The 20,762-nt window shown below is 44.2% G+C and overlaps 1 protein-coding gene across 3 annotated transcripts in view; it reads left to right on the top strand.

Moving 5' to 3' along the window:
• Positions 1-20,762, top strand: part of LOC122536584 — a 127,647-nt gene that overhangs the window by 85,674 nt on the left and 21,211 nt on the right. For 2 of the 3 annotated variants that reach the window (XM_043669053.1, XM_043669054.1), the window contains exon 2: positions 16,138-19,192. In XM_043669053.1, the coding sequence (XP_043524988.1) occupies positions 16,169-19,192 (3,024 nt within the window). In that variant the 5' untranslated portion in view covers positions 16,138-16,168. Of the gene's footprint in view, positions 1-16,137; positions 19,193-20,762 lie in introns of those variants that run through there. The other variant, XM_043669055.1, reaches the window with a different exon arrangement.

Below are 20,762 nucleotides of genomic sequence, written 5' to 3'. Positions count from 1 at the left end.
ATGGATTGGTCGTGGAGGTCCTGTTGCATGGCCTGCTCGTTCTCCGGATTTGAATCCATTAGATTTTCATTTGCGGGGACAATTAAAATCTATCGTATACGCAACATCGATTGAACATGCTGAAATACTACGAAATAGAATAGAGCAAGGTTTTCGACAAATTCGAGAAACACCAGGAATGATAGAGAGAGTAACCAGATGAATGACAAGACGCGTGCAGGCAAGGTGGTCATTTCGAGCATCTTTTGTAAAAGTATAACTTTACTTTATTATATCTCATAAACGAAGACAGATAGGACATATATTTGTATGACTTTTTTTCATTATTTTTGGACGTACAATAAGCTCCCGAAGTGGGTCCCACAAGTTACGAAACACCCTGTATAACTGGATTCACTTTGCTTATTTTTATCACTTGCTCCAACATTCTTGTTCCTATCGCTCGAGAAGTGAGAATGTTAGATCGTGTTATTTAAACTGGCATGACAATCGACCGGGGAACCGAAGCTTTCGCATTCTTTCAGAAACGATTAGGAAAACAATTCAACGACATCGATACACGAGTATCTGCCTGTCGTTGATGGATGTTGATCGTTGAAGTTTCATCGCGAAGTCAAGAAGACCGAGTCAACCCTCACCCCCGAGGGTTTCTGCGCTCGAGAACGAAGGGGGATGAAAAATTGCCGGAGTAATTACGGCGACTTAATCCGGGACGAGGTGAATCCAACGGAGACCCATGGCTGTCCCCAAAAGGCGTGCTCTAAGCAGAAGAATCCAAACTTACTCGAACGAGGAAACAAGTTTTAATCTCTTGCGCTGGAATGACGTGTCACAAAATTTTCTCAGTTTTAAGTATATTTAATAAAAAATAAAATATTTATATATTTATAATATATATAAAATATTTATATATTTATAATATATATAAATATTTATATATTTATAATATATATAAATATTTATAATTTTTTTTTATAAATAAATTGCTTCTCAATAATTTCTATCCAGTGATATACCGACGAGTTCAAAAAGAAAGCGACGAATTATTGTCTACGGTTCGGTCACTCGTTATGGTCCGCTATCAGTTGCCAGCGCAAGATGGTTAAAAGTGCGCGTGCTTCTCTCTCTTCTACAAGAGAGAAGTGGAGGAATACGAAAATAAGAGCGATTCATAAGAGAATATGGGAGAAGATCTAAGATTGGAGGAAAACGATCTTATGAGATACAAGAAGAAGGAGAGGCGATTGTCAAGAAATAGGGGCCGTATCAACGACATCCTTGTTTCATGCATAACAAAGGGACGTCGCGGACGGGGCACAGGGATAATCTTTCTCGCGAGGACTACGAGGGCGCTTTAACTTTCTGTCGTAGTGAACCTACGTGTATATTCTGGTGAATTCTCGTAAATCTCCATCCGACGAAACCTTGACGACGCTTTAACGTTCAACGAAGGAAGCATACTTTCCATTCGTCGTTCGAGGCAAATTTTTCAAAACTTTCGGCACTTTGTTCCGTGAGAATTTTGGAGACACTTCGCGAAGTTTTTAATTGTATCTCGAAGTGAGCAAATGACTCTGAGGATGAAGCAGAAATGTATAGTACGTACTGCTTCGAAGATTGAACACGTTTTCTTTGTTCTTTGTTGATCTTCACATTTTCCTTTGAATGTTCTTCCTTTGAATATTGTTGAACATCGCCAGCCTTTCGATTCAAAATGCGATCGAGTCGCGAAAGTTTCGAACGATGAAGAGAGAGAGAGAGAGAGAGAGAGAGAGAGAGAGAGAGAGAGACGTGGAAAGAAAGAAAAGGAGAAAATGAATTGACGAAAATGTGATCGAAAGGCTGTGAAAACGAGCGTTCGCTCCCCCCCCCCCCCTGTCTCTCTCTTTCTCTCTTCTCTCTGTTGGTATCTCGTTACACGGGGATTACGGGCGTTCGTTGCAAAAGGGTTGCAGCTACGTCTACTTTTTATCTTCCCATCGAGCTCGTTACCCACAGAGCGTGGGAACCCCGTGAACCGTGCAACAAAACCTCGGGGAAAAGGAAGCGACCTCGGACGTACCGGCCACACAATCGATACGTGCCAATAACCACAACGACGACTCTCTCTCTCTCTCTCTCTCTCTCTTTTTCTCTTTCTCGTCGTAATTTGCCGTCTCTTATTTCCGGCCTCATTAACTCGACTCTCACCGAGGCGAAACGGATATATATTGTCGGCGGAGATTTTCAGAAAATTGGACCGATGTTTTCTCGGCGATGTTCCGTGCGCTGGATACGTTACAATGGCGCGACGCTTCCTACCGGCCTCATCCAGCGGTATAACACGATGAATAGACCCTGACACCCTTGCATACGGTTGCACACAATGCCTCGTACGCTTCGTCCGACGCCACCTCGTGCACTTCACTCGACACTTGAAACTGATGTTTCGCCGGGCGAAATTAGTTGGCGAGCAGTTAGTTAATTTCTCGGCGATCGAAATTAGCCACCCATCACACCCCTCCCGCCGGGAAAAGTAATTTAAGCGAGAGTGTGTCTGGGGGAAATTAACTGGCCGCCGGATACCGATCCAATCGGCCGACGAAGTCTCTCTTCTCACGATGCGCGTTCGGCAAGTAGCTGGTTGCAGATGTTCTCCGTTTCGAAAATTCGACACTCGTCAAATCTACGTAAATTTCCGAAGGTGTGCGTTCTCCGAATCATTTTTTGCGTCTTCTCACGTCCATTATGCTTACAAGGGAACTATCAATCACTGATTTTTGATGAAATTTGGCATAAATGTAGTTTTCGTATTTTTTAATTTTTTTCCTCTTGGCAATCGAAAACCATCCTCAAAGTTGGGGTTTCAGAGTATATTTTCGTCAAATATCTCAGATATTCGTAAAGATACAGTTTTCGTGAAATTAGTGCGTTGCAATGACGAAATTATATTTTTGGCGTGTACCATTGTGCGGAAAAGCCGCTTGAAAACCTTCTGTATTTTTTATAACGTTTTAATGGTCTCTCCAAGTAAACGTCAATCCATTTTCACATCAAATTTTCATTTTGTAAAAACGAAATGTTCGAAATGCACGAATTGAAACGAAATTCTCATTTCTTCATTATATTTTCAAATTTCTCTCGCCGTGCATAAATGTGCAGAGTGCAAACGCGAATAACTAAACAGATTCGTTATCATCGTTAGCGTGTCTATTCGTCCCCTTACCCACCCGAATTAATCGGCAAGAATCGTTTCGTTGCGAGTTATTGCGCCCGAGTCTTCGAAATCGTTCTCCTCCGGCGACGTTCAATTGCGCCGAAGGGAGGTAAAATGCGAGGGTATAATTTCTTTTATAGCCGACAAGATGGAATGCTCCTCGATCTCGTTGACGGCGAGATAATAATAAATCGAGGAGGATCGGTTTGAACGATGTCCATTCAACTGACTGGGAAGGATTCTCGAAGGATCGGGGAAACGTGTCATGGATGGGCAGGATCCCGTTCGATCGATCAAGGAAATCGTATTCGAACGATTTAACAGCCCCCCTCCGTCGATTCCTCCGGGATTGCTATTAATTCTATCGGCGAAGCGAGTTGCATCCCCTCAGCCGCGCCAGCTAAACGTTGGCGCCCTTCCAAATCGAATCCATTTAAATACTCGACCCTCTTGCCCTCTGCCACCTTTTGATTCGTCATTTTATGAGATTCTTCGATCGTTCTTAACCTTCCAAGTACTAACGTCCGATATATCGATACCTGTATAATATCTGAGACAGCCGAATGTCCGATATATCGACGGTCTCTCTCTTCTCGTTTTCAGCTAGCTTGAGTCTTTATTTGATTTGATTAACTTTGAAAATGTAGAAGCTACAATAATTTATATGTAAAACACGTAAAATTAAACTTCGCTTGGTGATTTAAATTTGTCCACTAGCGAAGGGGGATTTAAATACCTCGTTCTTAGAAGGTTAAACACATGAATGAAAGGCTCTGCATACGTTGTCTCGCGATAAGAGATTGTTTCTTCAGTCCAGCGGTGTCGATATCTTCGATACTGCACTTTGCAGCTTGTTACGAAATGATTTTTAACGGGGAATTTTGAACGCGCGACGACACGCAATGTAAATAATCTGGGTCGTTTACATTAGAACCGGCTAAACTGGCAAGTTTGTTAAGAACACTCTCCTCTGTTTTAAACAAGCACGCCTTGCTCTCGTGTCGTAGAAATTTCTTCTCAGCGAAAAAGAAATTCGCTATAGAAGATGTAAAGTTACAGGGGACATTTTTTGTTGCATATTTTCTTTTTATTTTCAGTACTTAAAGTCGCGACCAACCACTCGTATGAATTATTTAGCGACATGGAACTAAATCTTACGGTTCATTATAAAAGTTAAATTGTCATAGAAAGTGTATCTCAGGGTCTATTCTTTGTCCTTTGTGTCAGAGCTAACTGGCGGCCCTTGCCTCCACTTTCCTGATTGCTGGCGAGAGAGTGGGGCTCACTTCGATGTAGTGGGGAGATCGACGCATTGGAAGGGGTAGCGCTAGCGATCAGGAAAGTAGTGGCAAGGATCCTCGAGCCGCCAGTTAGTTCGTGAATTTCTTCAAAGCGTAGCATTTTTTTTTTTTTTATTTCTTACAATGACCGGTTGCACAGAATTAAAATAATAAATTTTTCAGAATAGGACGGTTATAAAAGTTCGACGGAGAAGTAATGACGAATGATGGTGTCACGAACGAGCGAAATAAATTTCACTTTATCGCGCGTATAATTCAGCGAGATTACCGGCGGTGAATTTGTATTCTATATATTGCACGTTTTTAAACAATAATGCCCGAATATTTTTCACATTTGAGGGATTAATACGTTTCAACGATTCACCGTCAAAGATATATATCGCGACGTGTATCACGCGTGCTTTTTAAATTTCACTGTTTATGCAGTAATAACAGCGAGAAAAAGTCGACAGTGCAACGTTAAAATCAACGTTTGACAGGTCTGAAAATCTGGAACAACACGGACGTATTGCCGGTTATGCAAAATTTCAGCTTCGCGCGATTTCCAACGGCACGTTAAACGCGTTAATCACAGATCACAAAGGCAGAGAAAAGGAGAAAGAGAGAGAGAGAGAGAGAGAGGCTTTCATCGATCCGTAGAATTTATTTATAACACTAATATTTGAACTTCTCTTGCTTGCGTATTCCAGAGTGTTCGACGTGTTATTTCGAAACCATTTTCACCAATTGTCGTTGGGATGAACGATCGATTTTATTACGAGGTAAATCCTCGCATTATGTCCAATCACCGGAGATGGAGTTCTATTTTCAAACGACATCGAGGCTCGCTCCTTCCTCTTCCTCCGACGAATCGATTAAGTTTCAAGTCGGTGTTCAGTCTCTTCGTGGCTGGCGACACACGAGCGCAAAGTTCTATCTCTATCCGCAGTCTTTTTCGTCTCTCAGTTCCTAAAACGCGGATTTTTAACACGGGTGAACATTTCGTTAACATTGTAGTCGAATTTCGATTCAAAGAAATTTTATTGTATAAATTTAAAAAATAGCTCGGAATAGACTCTTTCTTCTTTTTCTTTTCCCATTTTCCTTTGCGAGAGACGCGTCCATCTTGTACGTGCAAAATATTTACCAAATATTTTCTTTAGCTTTAGGTGTAAAAATTGGAATATAGTAATAACGATGGTCAGTCGTTGGGATCCCGATACAATTATCGACAGTCCTGTGTCCGAAAACTGTCATCGAAGAAATGGAACCGAGCCGTTGGCAGCTCGGTCGGGGCCATTTACCTTCCTCGCGTCAACGCGTAAGCCTTTCTTTCTCGTTTCCTCGTGACACGCGGTCCGACGTATTTTCCAATCCAGCTGCCGGCGGCTCTGCCTCATCCTCGGAACCGGATACACCGGTGGAAAATAAGGGTATCCGACTCTACTCCATCTTTCCTGGCTTCTGAAGATTCCTCGGCGGATAGGTCCTCATCGGTTCATTGTTACCCAGTTTCTTTATTCTGGCAGATAGGTTTTTTCTGTTGTTTGCGGGAACGGGTTGCCCGTTGATGGAACTTTGATCGTGATGGGAAATCGAAGAGAGTTCTTCGGCCGGCTCGCCGCCGTGCAAAAATCGTACAAAAAGAACAGATTGATTTTTCTCGGGGAAAAATTGCTGTCGCTTGTTGTGAAATTTGTAGCAGCGGCTTGCTCATTTTTGCTCATTTTCGAAACTGTTTCGGGAATGGTGGTTCACGACGTTCGACGGTGTTCTTGAGACTGAAATTTAGGCTACAAGTTTCCACTCTTCGCATTACGGATTAGTAATAAATTCTTAGATTGATAATTCTAATTAGCCCTCGAGGCGAAAATTCGGATTTCCATTCTTCCATATTAGGGATTAGCAATGAATTCTAGTTACATTCATAATTCTAAAACTTATTTATTTATGTACAGACAAACGCGAGCGCTTTAACTTCTTGCGCTGGCAACTGGTTGCGCGGACCATAACGAGCGACCGAACCGTGTACAATAATTCGTCGCTTTCTTTTTCTTTTGAACTCGTCGGTGTGATATCACTATTAAGAAGTAATAAACTTGTTACTTGTTTTGCCTGGGTTGCATTTAAATATACTTAAAACTGAGAAAATGTTGCAATTTGGGACAAAAAATTCTCGACAAGAGTTCAACTTTCGAGGCTGAAAATTACAAGTTTCTTCGTGTTAAGGATTAGCAACAAATCCTAGTTACATTAATACTAGTAATAAATTCTACTTACATTAATGCTAGTAATAAACTCTAGTCACGTTAATAATTGTAAAACGAATTTACGTACAATTACGGGCAAACGAACAACACATTTAGACTCGAACCCTTGAGACTAAATATTTCGACTGCAAGTTTCCATTCTTGCGTTTAGTAATAAACTCTAGTTAGATTAACAGGAATTAAGTTTAATCGGAAATTGTTGCGACTCCCAGAGATACCGATCGAGAGAATTAAGAATTTATCAGCCACAGACGTCTGCATTCATGATTGAGAGACCAGTGAGAAAACTAAAGATACGATTCGTCGTAGAATTATTTATTACATCTGTTCGGGGAAGAAAATAGCCCGGAGGTAAAACGAATTACAATGTACGGCAGTGATCTGCTTGGGCTTTTTAATAGCAGACAGATTGGTAAAAGCAGGTCAATGGGGAAACAATGGAGAGCAACAAGAATAACGCGAAGCAAGTAGACGCTTGAAAATCGATCGGGAAATTGCTCGAGTACTTTTCAAACGGCGATCACGACGCCGGCCAATTAAAATTATCGCCGTTTTCATCTTCGAATTCCCCGCGGAACGCGGGAAACGATCGCTTGTTTCGAGTCGATCGCGAATTAATTAAGCTGCATACGCGAAATGGACGAAAGAGGGGGGGAGGGAAGAGGGAGGAGGCGGTGAAAACGAGAATGAAAACACGTGTAACTCAAGTGCTATCCAATAACGGGGAACTGTTGTTGTTGTTACCCGTGAAACGTTTTCCACGGCAAATCTGTCGTCGATTGCCGGTTCGACGATCGGACAGGAGTTTCGCCGCCATCTCTTCGCTGTCGTTTCGCCGTTTAACCGGTTTTACATGCCGAAAAAAAAACCTTCACCGCCGAAAAGTAGACGTAATCACCGTTGTTCCGTTTGCTGGCACAAACGCGATTTCCACCGCGGATTTCCAATCCGGCCGCTCTAAATCCTTTAATCGACCGCGCGATGCTTCGCGATCAGGTTTGCGAAACACGCACGTGCAGATTTTATCGTCTGTAATATAGAATTTTCTTTTCTTTTTTCTAGTATCTTTACGGTGTCTTTCTTTCTTTTTTTTTTTTTTTTTTAGAGATGAATATATTAGAGATGAGATTTTCATTCAACTCCATGTTTGTTTCTCTTGTATCAAATATTCACCGATAAAATTTTATAATTATGCTACGCGATAGATGAGAATAAATAGAATTTTTCTCGTCTTTCTTATTAAATATATTATACATGTAACATATTATATTATATAATATAATTATTATATAATAATGTAATATATTATAATATCGATTTCTATATTCTTTTTAAAATTAAAATTCTCTATTCTCTATTTTCGAAGAAATGTTCTGGCAAAGAAATGACTTGCGAAACCCGAATTCCCGTAAACAAAGGTTTTTAAACAAACGATCGACGTAGAGTAAGTGTAAAAACGATCAGACTAGGGAAAAGACAGGGTGCACCGTTGGCAAGATGCGCGGTCGATGGCGAACGAGACGATCTCGCGAGGACTGAAACAGCGAAATGAGAGCTGCCGCTCGTTTGCCCGTTACTTTCGTCGACGCAGTTACCCGGAAAATTTGCATCTTTTTCTCCCGGAGCTCGACGGTTCTTTTCATCGTCGAAGGAACGAGCAAGGCCGAGGAGATAGCGCCACGGAAAATTTCGCGGCGACTCTTATCTCGCGAACCGATTCTTGTCCGTTCCTTACTTACAACAAACCAACCGAGACGAACCAACGTTCATTTTCTTTCGCGAATGAACCTTAAATTCGTCTTCTCTTTGTCGCTCGCTTCTATGTTCTTCGCGCACTTCCAACGTGACTAAATGACTTCGTCTTCGTCGGATCTCTTCTCTTGCATTTACTAGGTTTGTGCACCTGTTTCTAAGGAACGAAACGGCGCAAAGAATCTTCGGATATTCACGTAGACGGGACTCTCGATTTTCAACGATCGTTGCCCTCCCATTCAAACGTGACGTTTGGTTTCCATGTGACTTTCGCGCATCTTCACGAACCTAGAGTAGGTAGAATTCCATTTTGCCCAACTCTCATCAAATTCCATCTCAAAAACGCACAAAGCGTCATCCAGGATCGTCAGAGCTCTTTTGAATTCTCGACAAGACGTACAGTGTGTTTAATAAGAACGTGAGCGCTATTTCTCTCTGAAGAAAAAAAAAAGTTCCTTTCGTGAAAAATTTTGCACAGATGGCAACATACATATGTAGTTCGTAGCTGAAACAGACATAGTTTGAAAAAAATTTTCTTAATCAGTTGAGAAACGGACGCGTGGGTTCTAACAACGACTTTATCGTTCTGGATGCGCTTATCACGTAATGCTTATATTTCGAATAACGTTAACAGTTAGTTTTATCATTTGATCCTACAATTAAATGAAATAAATCAAATGTTAGCGAAACCTAGTGGGAAAATTACGTGAAATAGACATCCACGCGTACAGAACTGTAAAGTCGCTGTTAGAACCCATGCGGTGTTAAATGATTGAGAAACTTTCTTGCCATTTTTCAAAAGAAACTGTTAGGCTGTGACTTGTGTTTTACCTTATGTACGCGAATAGAATACAATATAGAATACAAAATGGAATGCAATGTATCTTGAAAGTCAAAGTGAAAGTCAATTTCGCTGCAGATTCTTCACAAGCGTTTCCATCGAATCAAAGGTGTAGAATTCTAAACTTTTCTTTCTCCGCTTTTCTGTACGTGTGCACGAGGCAAAGAACGCTGGTGTTTGCTCACGGTGGACGAATAACGTCTGGAATTGTCTCAGGTTGGAAAAGAAATTCGTGGAAACCCCCCCTGAGGGGCGGAGGACCCGATCGTGGAATATCCACGGCCACGATTCCCTCCGTGGAAGGAGATTTGACAAATGGTTTTATCCGGCAGTTGACGCCTCAGTTGACGCGCGTACGTGCGCGTGACATGTGTCGCCTCGTGTGACCTCGGGCTCCCAATGGGAACCTGAGAATATGTCATTCCTCGACGTTGGTGAAATGGATGGCGCGGCTTGACGCGCCCTCCTCGATGTTGAAATTTCGGACGGACGGTGAAACGCAGGGGCTCTGACCGCGTTGCCGATTTGACAGTCTTTCGTGCACGACCTCTGCTCGAAATAATGGGCCGACGTTAGCGATTCAATAAACATCGAACCGATCTAGATTCAATCCAAAGGCAATTTCTCTTGTGCAATAAGTTTGTCACCTTCAACCACCTATCTTTGTAGATATTATAAGTTTCTCTCTTCTGTTGTTTCTTTCGCATAAAAAAATATAGAAAGCAATTACGAATCTTAGAAGGAGTATAGAGTTTGCAGGGAGAAAAATTTCAAACTTTTCGCGATAAAATTAGCAAACAGTGTGCTTCTATGGAAAGTATTACATACTAAGAAAAACGTTCGATGACAGAAAAGTGTAACTCTGTAACAAACAACTGATTACTTACGATGAGTACGCTCGGCGTCTTATATCGTGCGCCAAAGCCAGCAATTCCTGGAACCAGTCGACGAAACCTCTGCCGATCCCGCGCGATTAAAGCGGCAGAGGAGAGCCGTGCAACGCGGAATGGAGTTAATAACCGTTCTCGCGCAATCGCGAGCCTAAATCCCCGAAGGCTGAAGGTAATCTGGCTGAACGGGGAGCGTTTAGGCGACGACTGTACCGAGCGGTATCAGCTGCGTGGAGAAACGCAAGGCTGGCTCCTTGTTCGCCGGCATTGTTTCGCGAACTGAGCGCGACTGCTTAATTTACCGGTCGTGTCAGCTGCAACGGACGGGAAGAGAGGAGAAAGAATCTCGCCGCTCGGCTGTGCGAGAATCCTTCTGCCGTGGCGCGATGTTTTCGCGTAGCTGCCTGACGCGGTAACAGGGTGGAAAACCCCGGCGCGACGCGAGCAACCATAGTCCTCCGTCTGGTGTAATAATGTTCGGTTCGAGAACACGGCCGCTACGTGTGTATCCGACCGTGTGTGCCTGTTGCCGGGGCGGAAGAGGAACCGGCCTGGAAACCGATCGAAAGAGAAAGAGAAAGAGAGAGAGAGAGAGAGAGAGAATGTTTCTGCGTGAGAACGGGGATAGGAGGAACGATGGCGAACCTCGCTAATTGCAAAAACTGCCTGCAGGCGTCCTCGTTCAGCGCCATCAACCCCTCCCCTCCCTTCCCATCCGTCTCACTCGCCGATGCTTCGCTTTTTCGCGCGAGAAAAGTAACCGGCAGCCGCGTAAAATCGCGCCCGCTTCGGTCAACTTTCTGAAAACTTTCCACCGGGGTCCTTCCTGTCACCTAGCTGCCACTATCAATTCAACGCGTTCCAAATTTTTCGTGTTTCCCGCGGTTTATGTTAAGTTTAAGTTAGGTTTCGAGGGTTTTAGGTTAGGTCCAGGAATTTGAGATTTCCCCTTTCTTTTTCTGAGGGAAGGACGAGAACGGGATTTTCAGGGACGTTCGTAGATATTTTATTTTATTTTATTTTACTTTATTGTCGAGTCCCTCTGCGTTTGAGGTTTCAAATTTTTCGTGTTTCCCGCGGTTTAGGTTAAGTTTTGAGAGTTTTAGGTTAGATCTAGGAATTTGAGATTTCCCCTTCTTTTCTGAGAGAAGAAGGAGACTGAGATTTTCAGGGACGTTCGTAGATATTTTATTTTATTTTATTTTACTTTACTTTATTGTCGAGGCCCTCTGCGTTCGAGGTTTCAAATTTTTCGTGTTTCCCTCGGTTTAGGTTAAGTTTAGGTTAGATTTCGAGGGTTTTAGGTTAGGTTTAGGAATTTGAGATTTCCCCTTCTTTTCTGAGAGAAGAAGGAGACTGAGATTTTCAGGGACGTTCGTAGATATTTTACTTTATTTTATTTTACTTTACTTTATTGTCAAGTCCCTCCGCGTTCGAGGTTTAAAATTTTTCGTGTTTCCCGCGGTTTAGGTTAAGTTTAGGTTAAGGTTTGAGGGTTTTAGGTTAGGTCTAGGAATTTGAGATTTCTCCTTTTCTTCTGAAAGAAGAAGGAGAACGGGATTTTCAGGGACGTTCGTAGATATTTTATTTTATTTTATTTTATTTTACGTTATTGTCGAGTCCCCCTGTTCCAAATCTTTCGTGTTTCGCGCGGTTCAGGTTAGGTTTTGGAGGTTTTAGGTTAGGTCCGAGAATTTGAGATTTTCCTTTTTTTTTTCTGAAGAAAGGAGAACGGAAATAGATATTTTATTACATTATCGAGTCACAGACCTCTCGCAAACGTAAAATTATTCGAAGAACTTCTTTTTTTTTTCTTCTTATTTTTTTCTCATTTTATATTATCTCTTTCTCATGAAAAGTAGAATCTTTCGAGATTTTCTTTTCTCTCGTAGTGTGAGTTATTAGGAATTTCAATGGCCTATAAACGATGGAAAATATGATTTATCGTCGTGGTTGCGATTTCCCCCCTTCCTCCTCTCCTCTGAATTTTTTATTATCAGGAGAAAATTAAGGAGATGCTAAATTCGGCTGGCCGATATATTATACTCTGCGGGAAAATGTAAAAAGAGAGAAAAAAAAAAAAAATATATATATATATATAGGTACTTGGTGAATTGTTCGCTCTTTTGTGGAAGACGCCGGCTGCGTTTTATCTTCACGACACCCGCAAACGCGTGCCATTTCCACTTTCCGCGAAGTTTTTCCTACCCTCCTGCTGCTGATAGACGCACTGCGGAACGCTGGCACGTCTCTGTTTCATGTATTAGCGATATCGTGTCGCGATAAATGGTACACGCGCACCCTCTGCGCTGGCTGTTCCACGCGTTTCGCAACAGAGGTCCAACGTCAGGCGAATTTCCAATGTCTGGTGGTCAGTGTGAATCGCAAATTATATTCCTGCATCCTCGACTACAGGAAATGAGTCCATTTTTTTCGAATTTCGACGATACAAAAACTACTTTGAATGATATCGAAAGCTTACCAATGGCTGGTAAGAACTTTTTCTTTCCAAGGTAATTGGTGTTTTTTTTTTCCATTCGACTGCGTATCTACTTGTTTTATTGCAGCTGGTAAAAAGATACGTAAAGAACATGGCCTTGAAATTTACACCGACGTTCAAGAATTTAAATCTTTGTTTTAAAACGATCATACTGACGTCTGCGTCTGTTTTCTGAAGATGACGATGTAGAAACAAATGATACGGGATATTTTAGACGGTCTCGCTTAAATGAACCATCCTGTAGTCTCCAAAAATATTCCACAAAGCGTAGGAACCACCAACAAAAGATATTTTAGAGAGCGAAACGCACATATCGGACTTTTGAACGTTGGATATTCACGAACGGGGATAAGAATCGTGGTTGAGAAAGTGACTGACAGATTGTCTGAAGAGAAAAGTGGCAAATGTTACGTTAGATGCGGAAGAGGCACGTGCAAAGGCGAGATTAAACGACACGTTTCCAAATAACGAGGACATGTGATGGTCGGTAATTGAAGCAAACCATCATCTTCTACCGTAGAAACGTCCGATCAATTACACGGTTCGTTCTACTCGCGAGTGATTGCAGGTTCTACCTTCTCTCCTAATGCACCACCAATTACGCGCTCTCTCTCTCTCTCTCTCTCTCTGTCCGTCTCTCGTCTTACACCCCGTTGCCGCGGCACTGGAACGCGATCGAATTAACGATCGTGTAACATTTCCAACACGACGACCGCGGTTCTGCGTAGACACCGTGTAGAGGAATATCACCGCGTCGTTGGCTGCCCGAACAGATAAATGACGTCGATGGATTCGTAATTACCACATTCTGCAATCGTCTTTTAATTAAACCTCGTTTCGAAAGAGTGCTTGGCTAAATGGAAGAGTAATTAAGTAGCTCAAGCAGTACGCTACAAAGGAACACGCAGCCGCGAATAATTATGACACTGGCGACTTTGACACGTCGTTCAGCCAATCGTCGTCGTTCGTCTCTGCTTGATGCTTTATCTTAAAGATATTAATTTTTTACATTACCTTGCCTTACTTATTTTTTTTTTACTTTATCTTTACCTTAAAATCATACGATATATCGGAATATGTATCGTTTCGGTGTAGTTTACCCGCAGCAAGCGTCCAGTGTTTAACCACGTTGCGCTGGCAACTGGTTTGCGGACCATAACGAGTGACCGAATCGTACAGTAATTCGCCGCTTTCTTTTTCAACTCGTCGGCGTGGTATCACTGGATAGAAGTTATCGAGATGTAATAAATTTATTATTTGTTTTGCCCGAGTTATACTTATATATAATAATACTACATTTACATATAATTGTATATATTATATAATCATATATATTATAATATTATATACTAATATACTACACTTTAATATACTATATTACAATATAATATATTATATTATAATAATTACTGTATTATAATATTATATATTATATTATATTATAATATTATGTATCATATTGTAATATTATATATTATATTATATATTATGTATTATATTGTAATAATTACTATATTATAATATTATATATTATATTATATTATAATATTATGTATTATATTGTAATATTATATATTATATTATAATATTATATACTAATATATCATACTTTAATATACATAAAACTGAGAAAATGTTGCAAAAATTCTAGACGTGCGTGATACGTAATTCCAGCGCAAGAGCAAAGTTTGAACGTCGTTCAGCCAATCATTGCCCGCCTCTGATTTATTTAACAAAAGACGACGCCGTGCATTAACGTGAATTTCGTTATTCCCCGTTCACCTGGCAATGTGCAATACGAGTTGAAATATATCGTATCGGTGTAGTTCGATAGTTGTCGCTTTACGCGCAGTAAGCGTCTGACCAAACACCGTCGTCCTCTACTTGCCACTTAACCGCAGCCATCGAACGGCGGCCGTTCGTAATCGTCTTTTCCTTTTCCCCTTTCTTCCGTGCGTGGTCTGTCTCGAAACTTTCCGCCGGAACGTGTTCTAGCCAGACAAAGTCTATTTATTTGGAAAATTCAATGGGTGGCTCAACACGTGGTTCTCGACACTTGTTTCTCAAACCGACACGTTTGAAAATCCTCGTGCCTTTCTTCAGTTTTTTTTTCTTCGTTTGTCACTTTCCCGCCGGTTTATTTTATTTCCACAGCAATCGTCGATTCTATACTACGATTTAATCGTAAATCTCGTTATCGGTATCGAGTCCGAATCACCAACGAGCTTCGAAAGCTTTAAACGAGCATCGCCGGCGAATAAAAATGCGGGGAGCACAGGGTCGTGTATTCTGATTTCGGTAAAGTGGTAAAGGTTTGATGGGCCAGGCATATATACCGGATGGTATTCAATACACTTTTGGGAGGGGATTTAAGCAGTGATCGATGAAATCGTTGTGTTTCGCAGCGATACGCGTGCAGGCTTGCCCCAGCGGTTACGAACGGCCGCACGCGTCGCTCGTTCGAACACGCACGGGGCCGGAGCGAGACGCGAGCGAGAGCGTAGCCCCAATTAATTCGCGATCGATTATACGGCCGGCGTTTTAACGTCGCGTAACGAGCAATTCGTGCAAACCTGCCCCCGAGCCGATCCGTGTTTTGCGCGTTACGAATACACACCGGCGAGACGTTAAAGAAGGATATGAATTTAAACCGCGAATTGGCGAAACCAATCGCGAGGAAATCGCGTTGATACCGATAAATTCCAGCGTGTGTGTGTGTGTGTGTGTGTATTTCATATATAAAGCTTTCGAAGTGAATTAAACGCGACGGATGGTGAGGAAAAGATGGCGATTTTCGCTAGGTAAGCGGCGAGAAAAGAGTGGAATTGACCTCTTCAAGCTTTTGGCCACACACGTGGATAGTTAATTTACGTGCTGTGAAGAAGCTACTTTCACTCGTTACAGATTACTCCTAAATTTGCTAACCAAAAAATAACCAGTCAACTAGCGGAATTTAATTTTAAAAATCCCTCCACGGGATGCGTAATTAAAATCAAGCAACGACGAGTACACACGTCTTGTTATAAATTTAAAGGGAGTGATCAAACTTTTTTTTTTTTATAAAATACATAGCAGTTTTATTGGTAGTATAAAGGGAAACATACCGTCACTTGTCATTGAAATTTGGAATTTTTAAAGTAAATGCCAACCGAAACGAAGTTTCTACCACAGTTAACCGGATAAATCCCAATTGTTGTCACGACGCGAGTGAAAACAATGAAATGAAATTAAATTAAATTTCTTTGTCGTAACTGAAATTAAAAGTTTGTCCCTGAGAGGATGGATTAATTAGAATCCCATTAGCTGTAAAAACAGGAGTAGTGAAACGATCTCTGCTCATTGTTTACGTAGGAAACGTACGATCGTAAACGTGAGAATGAAGGTTAACGCAGGACGTGATGATTTCAGATGTCCTGACAGCGGGCCCCGGGCCACCAGGATGCCGACAGACGACGACTATGGCCGAAGAGAACGTCTCCTACTGCACCAGCATCCGATCCCTCAGTACGGGTCCTCGTCATCTCCAGTTCCAGGATCGAACGGCGGCGGGACGTCCGGAAGCGTCGGCTCCCAGTCGATCGGTTCGACCAGCACTGCTCCGGATTGTTACAAGCCGTCGGCGCAACAGCAGCAGCAAGCCGATCTACGAACGAACGGATCGAGCCACACCGTCGGCCAAGATCGTTACCAATCGTCGGATCAGTCGTCCCAAGGGAACGAGCACGCCGATTATGGAGGCCGTGAACGAATGTCAGGCATCGTCGAGAGGCACGACAAGTCGACGGACAAGCCAACGATCGACGATTTCCCAAAGTCGTCCTGCGGCGCGGAAACGCGCTCGATACAGTCGAGTTGCGAGCGATTCGGCCATTACCAGAACCAGGAGAGGTTCGGTCAGTCTTCGTTGCAGAGCCACCACCACCACCAGTTCACACCAGGCGGCAGAAGCAGCAGCAGCAGCAACAGCGGTGTCTCAACGTCTGGGCAAACGTTGTCCGGCACGGTTATTCTGGCCGATCGTTTTCCACGGTTCGCGGAGCTCACCGGCCTCCACGGCGAGCAGAGGCTGTCGCTGGCACCGAGCGAACGCTACCACCAGCCGGCCGGCAGCGCCGAGCTTCGATTCCATCATCCGCCTCCGAGCGAGCTGGTGTCAACCGGAAACGAGTACGCGAACGCGAACATATTGGTGTCGGGGTGCTCGGCGACCAGTCCATTCTCGTCGGAGACGTTCCCCTCGCCGCCGTCACCGGCACCAGCGAACGATCGTTTCGTACCACCACCGCCCCTGTCGCCCAGCCCGAGCGAGAAGTATGCCTCGACCCAGAGTCTGGCTGGTTATCCTGCTGCTGATAGGATTCTGGCCCCAGGTTCTCCAAGCGCCAGATACGGCGGTGGTACGGCACCAGCCTCACCGATGCCAGCTAAGGAACGATTCTCGTCGGCCGAGCGACTATTGGCCAATCAACAGCCGTCGGGTTCTGTGCACGAGCCCAGCAAGGATCAGCAACGATACGCTGGCGCCAGCGATCGCCTCCTGTCCGGATCGTCGCCGGTGCTTGGAAGCCTACAAGCTAGTCTACAGGGGGACAGGAGCGGTATATACGCCACGAGCAGCAAGGATTCCACCGGATCGAGATACGGCGCAATTTCCACCGACCGATTGCTCTCGTCCTCGTCGCCTATACACGCCCCGGTGCCGGAGAGGTTCGCCAGCAAGTCGACCGATCGGTATCTCGGCGAGTCGCCGGTACACGAACGATACCATCGGCAGGAAGCGACGTCATCGGCCATCCACCATCACGATCGTTACTCCACGATATCGTCCAGCGCCGAGAGATTCCTCTCCAACTCGCCTAATCCCGAGGCCTCTCATCAGCGTTACTCAGCGTCGGCGGAGCGGTCGGTGTCGCTGCAGGTGGCGTCCGGCGGCAACGACGGACAGAGACGTCTGTACACGACCGACCGAGGCGTCGAGACCGTTTGTCAGAAGTACACGGACAGATCCAGCGGATCGCCCGCGCCCACCGACTTCAACAGATACTCCTCCAGCTTTCAGGAGGTTGGAAACACACCGCAGTCCAGATACGTCAGCACCGCCGATCGTTTCAACGATCTGGCGATACAACGTTGCGGCCAGTCGCGAGCGAACGATCGATTCTGCGTGTCGACCGATCGTTACCTCGCTGGCTCGTCGCCGGGACACGACGGAAGAGGCCTGGCCAACACCGAGGCGGCGACCAGGTACGTCGGCTCCGGATCCTCCACCGAGCGACTACTCTCCGCGACCTCGTCTTCGTCCTCCTCCTCCACGGACACGGTCGCTCGATATCACTCGTCCTACACGAACGCGGCAGCCACGCAACAGCAGTCAACAGCGTCCAACGATCGTTTCACCTCCGTCTCTCCGACGCCTGAAACAGCCAGCGGCGATCGCAATCCACGCTCGGTGGGATCGGGAACTGGAACGAGCGGCGGCGTCGGCGGCGGTGGCAGCGGTGGTGTCGCGGCCAGTAATTCCGGCTATCAGGGTACGACGAAAAGCAGCGTCGACAAGTATCTTCAGGTGTCAAAGTCGGTGCAAAGCTACGTTGGGAACGATCGTTACGGGAGCAATCCGGCCGATCAGTTCGACAGGCTCAGCCAGGATCGTTACGACAGATTCGCCACCGGTTCAGTCGTCACCGGTGCCACCGATCGTTTCACACCTTCGTCCGGTACTCCTGATCGTTTTCATTCTGCCACTGATCGGTACTCGCCGGTGCGCGCCGCCGACAAGTATCTCTCCCTGCCGAAGCCCAAGGATCGTTACACCGGTCGCATAACGCCGATCTCGTCATGCGGCAACACGGTGGCGGTGGCAGCCGCGGCCACCGTCACCGATCGAACTTACGGATCGACCAGCGCCACCGGAAGCTACGTTCCGCCAACCGCGCACACGCCCGTCGAACGATACGTGCCTCAACCGCCTCCGGAGGTCCTCTACCCGGACAGATACGTCGACAGATACGTACCGCCATCCGCGCACACGCCTACCGATCGTTACGTGCCCACCAACGATCCCGCCGATCCGTACATGAGGCGAGACCTTGGATTCCATCATCATTATCGGCTACCGCCGCCTGCCGGCTACCCGTATCATCAGTCCCACTTTCGGCTACGCGGTTTCGCGTACGCGTCGCCGGGACGACTCGGCGGTAGCCCCGGTTCCAGCAGCTCGAGCAGCTCCGCGTCCAACCAGAGGGACGGCTTCTCCATGTCACCGTTGCTCAGGCCCAAGGTACGCGCTTCCGCGGTCGAGTTCCCGACAACGTCTGCCGGGGTTGTCGCGCGCCACGTCTGCAACAATCCGCCGTCTTGTTGCAACGAGGTGTCTGGCAACGGCAGGTCCTGCTGTCAGGCGATCCGCAGGTCTCTGCCACCGGGGGCGCTGCCATCCATACCCACGCAGTCTTCCTGGTGAGTCGTCATTTCTACTCTTTCGTCATTTTTTTTTTTTTTATTATACGATGAATTATTATTATTATTAATATTATTATTATTAATCCATTTGCATCCGTAAGCGGAATATTGCGCGATCGGCGATCTTCATTTGTATGTCAGTCGAATGCCGCTGACGTCTCAACGTAGTAGCATAGGTAGAGTCGTAATGCAAATGGGTTGAGTAGTGATTGTTTTTTTTATTATATTGATTAATAATTGTATATGACAATCGTGTTGTCAAGTTAATAGAGAAATGTTCTTCTTTTTTTTTAACGCGTAATTACGCACGTTTGGTGTAATTGTTATGTCAGACCAGTGATTGTTTTTATTATATTAATTAATCTTGTCAAATAATCGTCATACGATACAATTGTCTTCAAATTAACGAAGAGATGCTCTTCTTTTTACGCAAGTCAGGTGTAATTATTACGTAGTGATCGTTTTTTATTATAATAATTAATTTTGTTCAACAATTGTTACACGACAATTGCGTTGAAGCTGACAGAGGGATGATTTTTTTTTCTTCACGTAGGTGTAATTATCACGTGGCTAGGTGTAATTATTGCTTGTGCCAATTAATTTCGTCGAATAATTGTTACACGACAATCGTTGAGGTTAGCATCTTACAGCACGATGTTAGAATTTGACGATGCTTAATAAAAGTTAAACATCAAACATCAATTTCGAAAGGTGAAACTTGCAAATGAAAACATTCGTTTTTCACGGTTTAGAAATTACGTTTGTTGTGCTACGAGTGAATATTCCTGATCCTAGATGTTCTTTTCGAATTTCCATCGTCACGAGTTTGGAAAGGACAGAGAAAGAGAGAGTGAGAGAGAGAGAGAGAGAGAGAGAAGCGGCAGGGGTAGATAAATCTTCGTTAACGACGGAAGTTTTTGTATTAAATCTGAATAGATTTTTTCCAACGAGCAGTCCGAGCTACGGGAGGAGATCCCGCGTTTAATTCTCGTGGGCGAAGTTTGCCGCTGGAAAAAATTAATTGCCGCACAAATGGAAGTCAGCGCGCGGATAAAAGGAATTGCAAGCGGAGGCAAGCGGAGTTCGGAGCCGTGTAGCCAGGGGATTAAGGAATACAACGATCCGGATAATATACGTGTCCACTTCGTAATCATACGCCTTTATAATAAAGCTCACGAATTAGAATGGGCGAGCTTTAATTGCGAGATGAGTGTTATTTATAGCGGGAAGCGAATGGACCGAGCTCACGTTTGCGCGAGTATATATTTCGGAAATATTTCCGGGTACCTGGAGATACGAAATCGTCAGGCCAGATCAATACCTAATTGTCACATTTAGTACGTACCTGAGTGTCAATCATTCTGATGTGATTTTGCACAAGTGATGAATTCACACTTGGCGAAACTGTCGGAAAAATATAAAAAAATACCATCTTTTTGAAATACTGTTTGAACAAAATGGTGCTTTCGAAAAATCTATGCTGTTGAATTCGTCGTTGAGAAACGCTAATTACATCAATTTACGCAAAAACTGTTCATTCATTTAATCGTCCGAGGAAAAAAAGAGATACG

The sequence above is a fragment of the Frieseomelitta varia genome, unplaced genomic scaffold, assembly GCF_011392965.1.
Source record: "Frieseomelitta varia isolate USP_RPSP 00005682 unplaced genomic scaffold, Fvar_1.2 scaffold_851, whole genome shotgun sequence".
NCBI classification, from domain to species: domain Eukaryota; kingdom Metazoa; phylum Arthropoda; class Insecta; order Hymenoptera; family Apidae; genus Frieseomelitta; species Frieseomelitta varia.
This window is presented reverse-complemented; position numbering and strand designations above follow the sequence as displayed.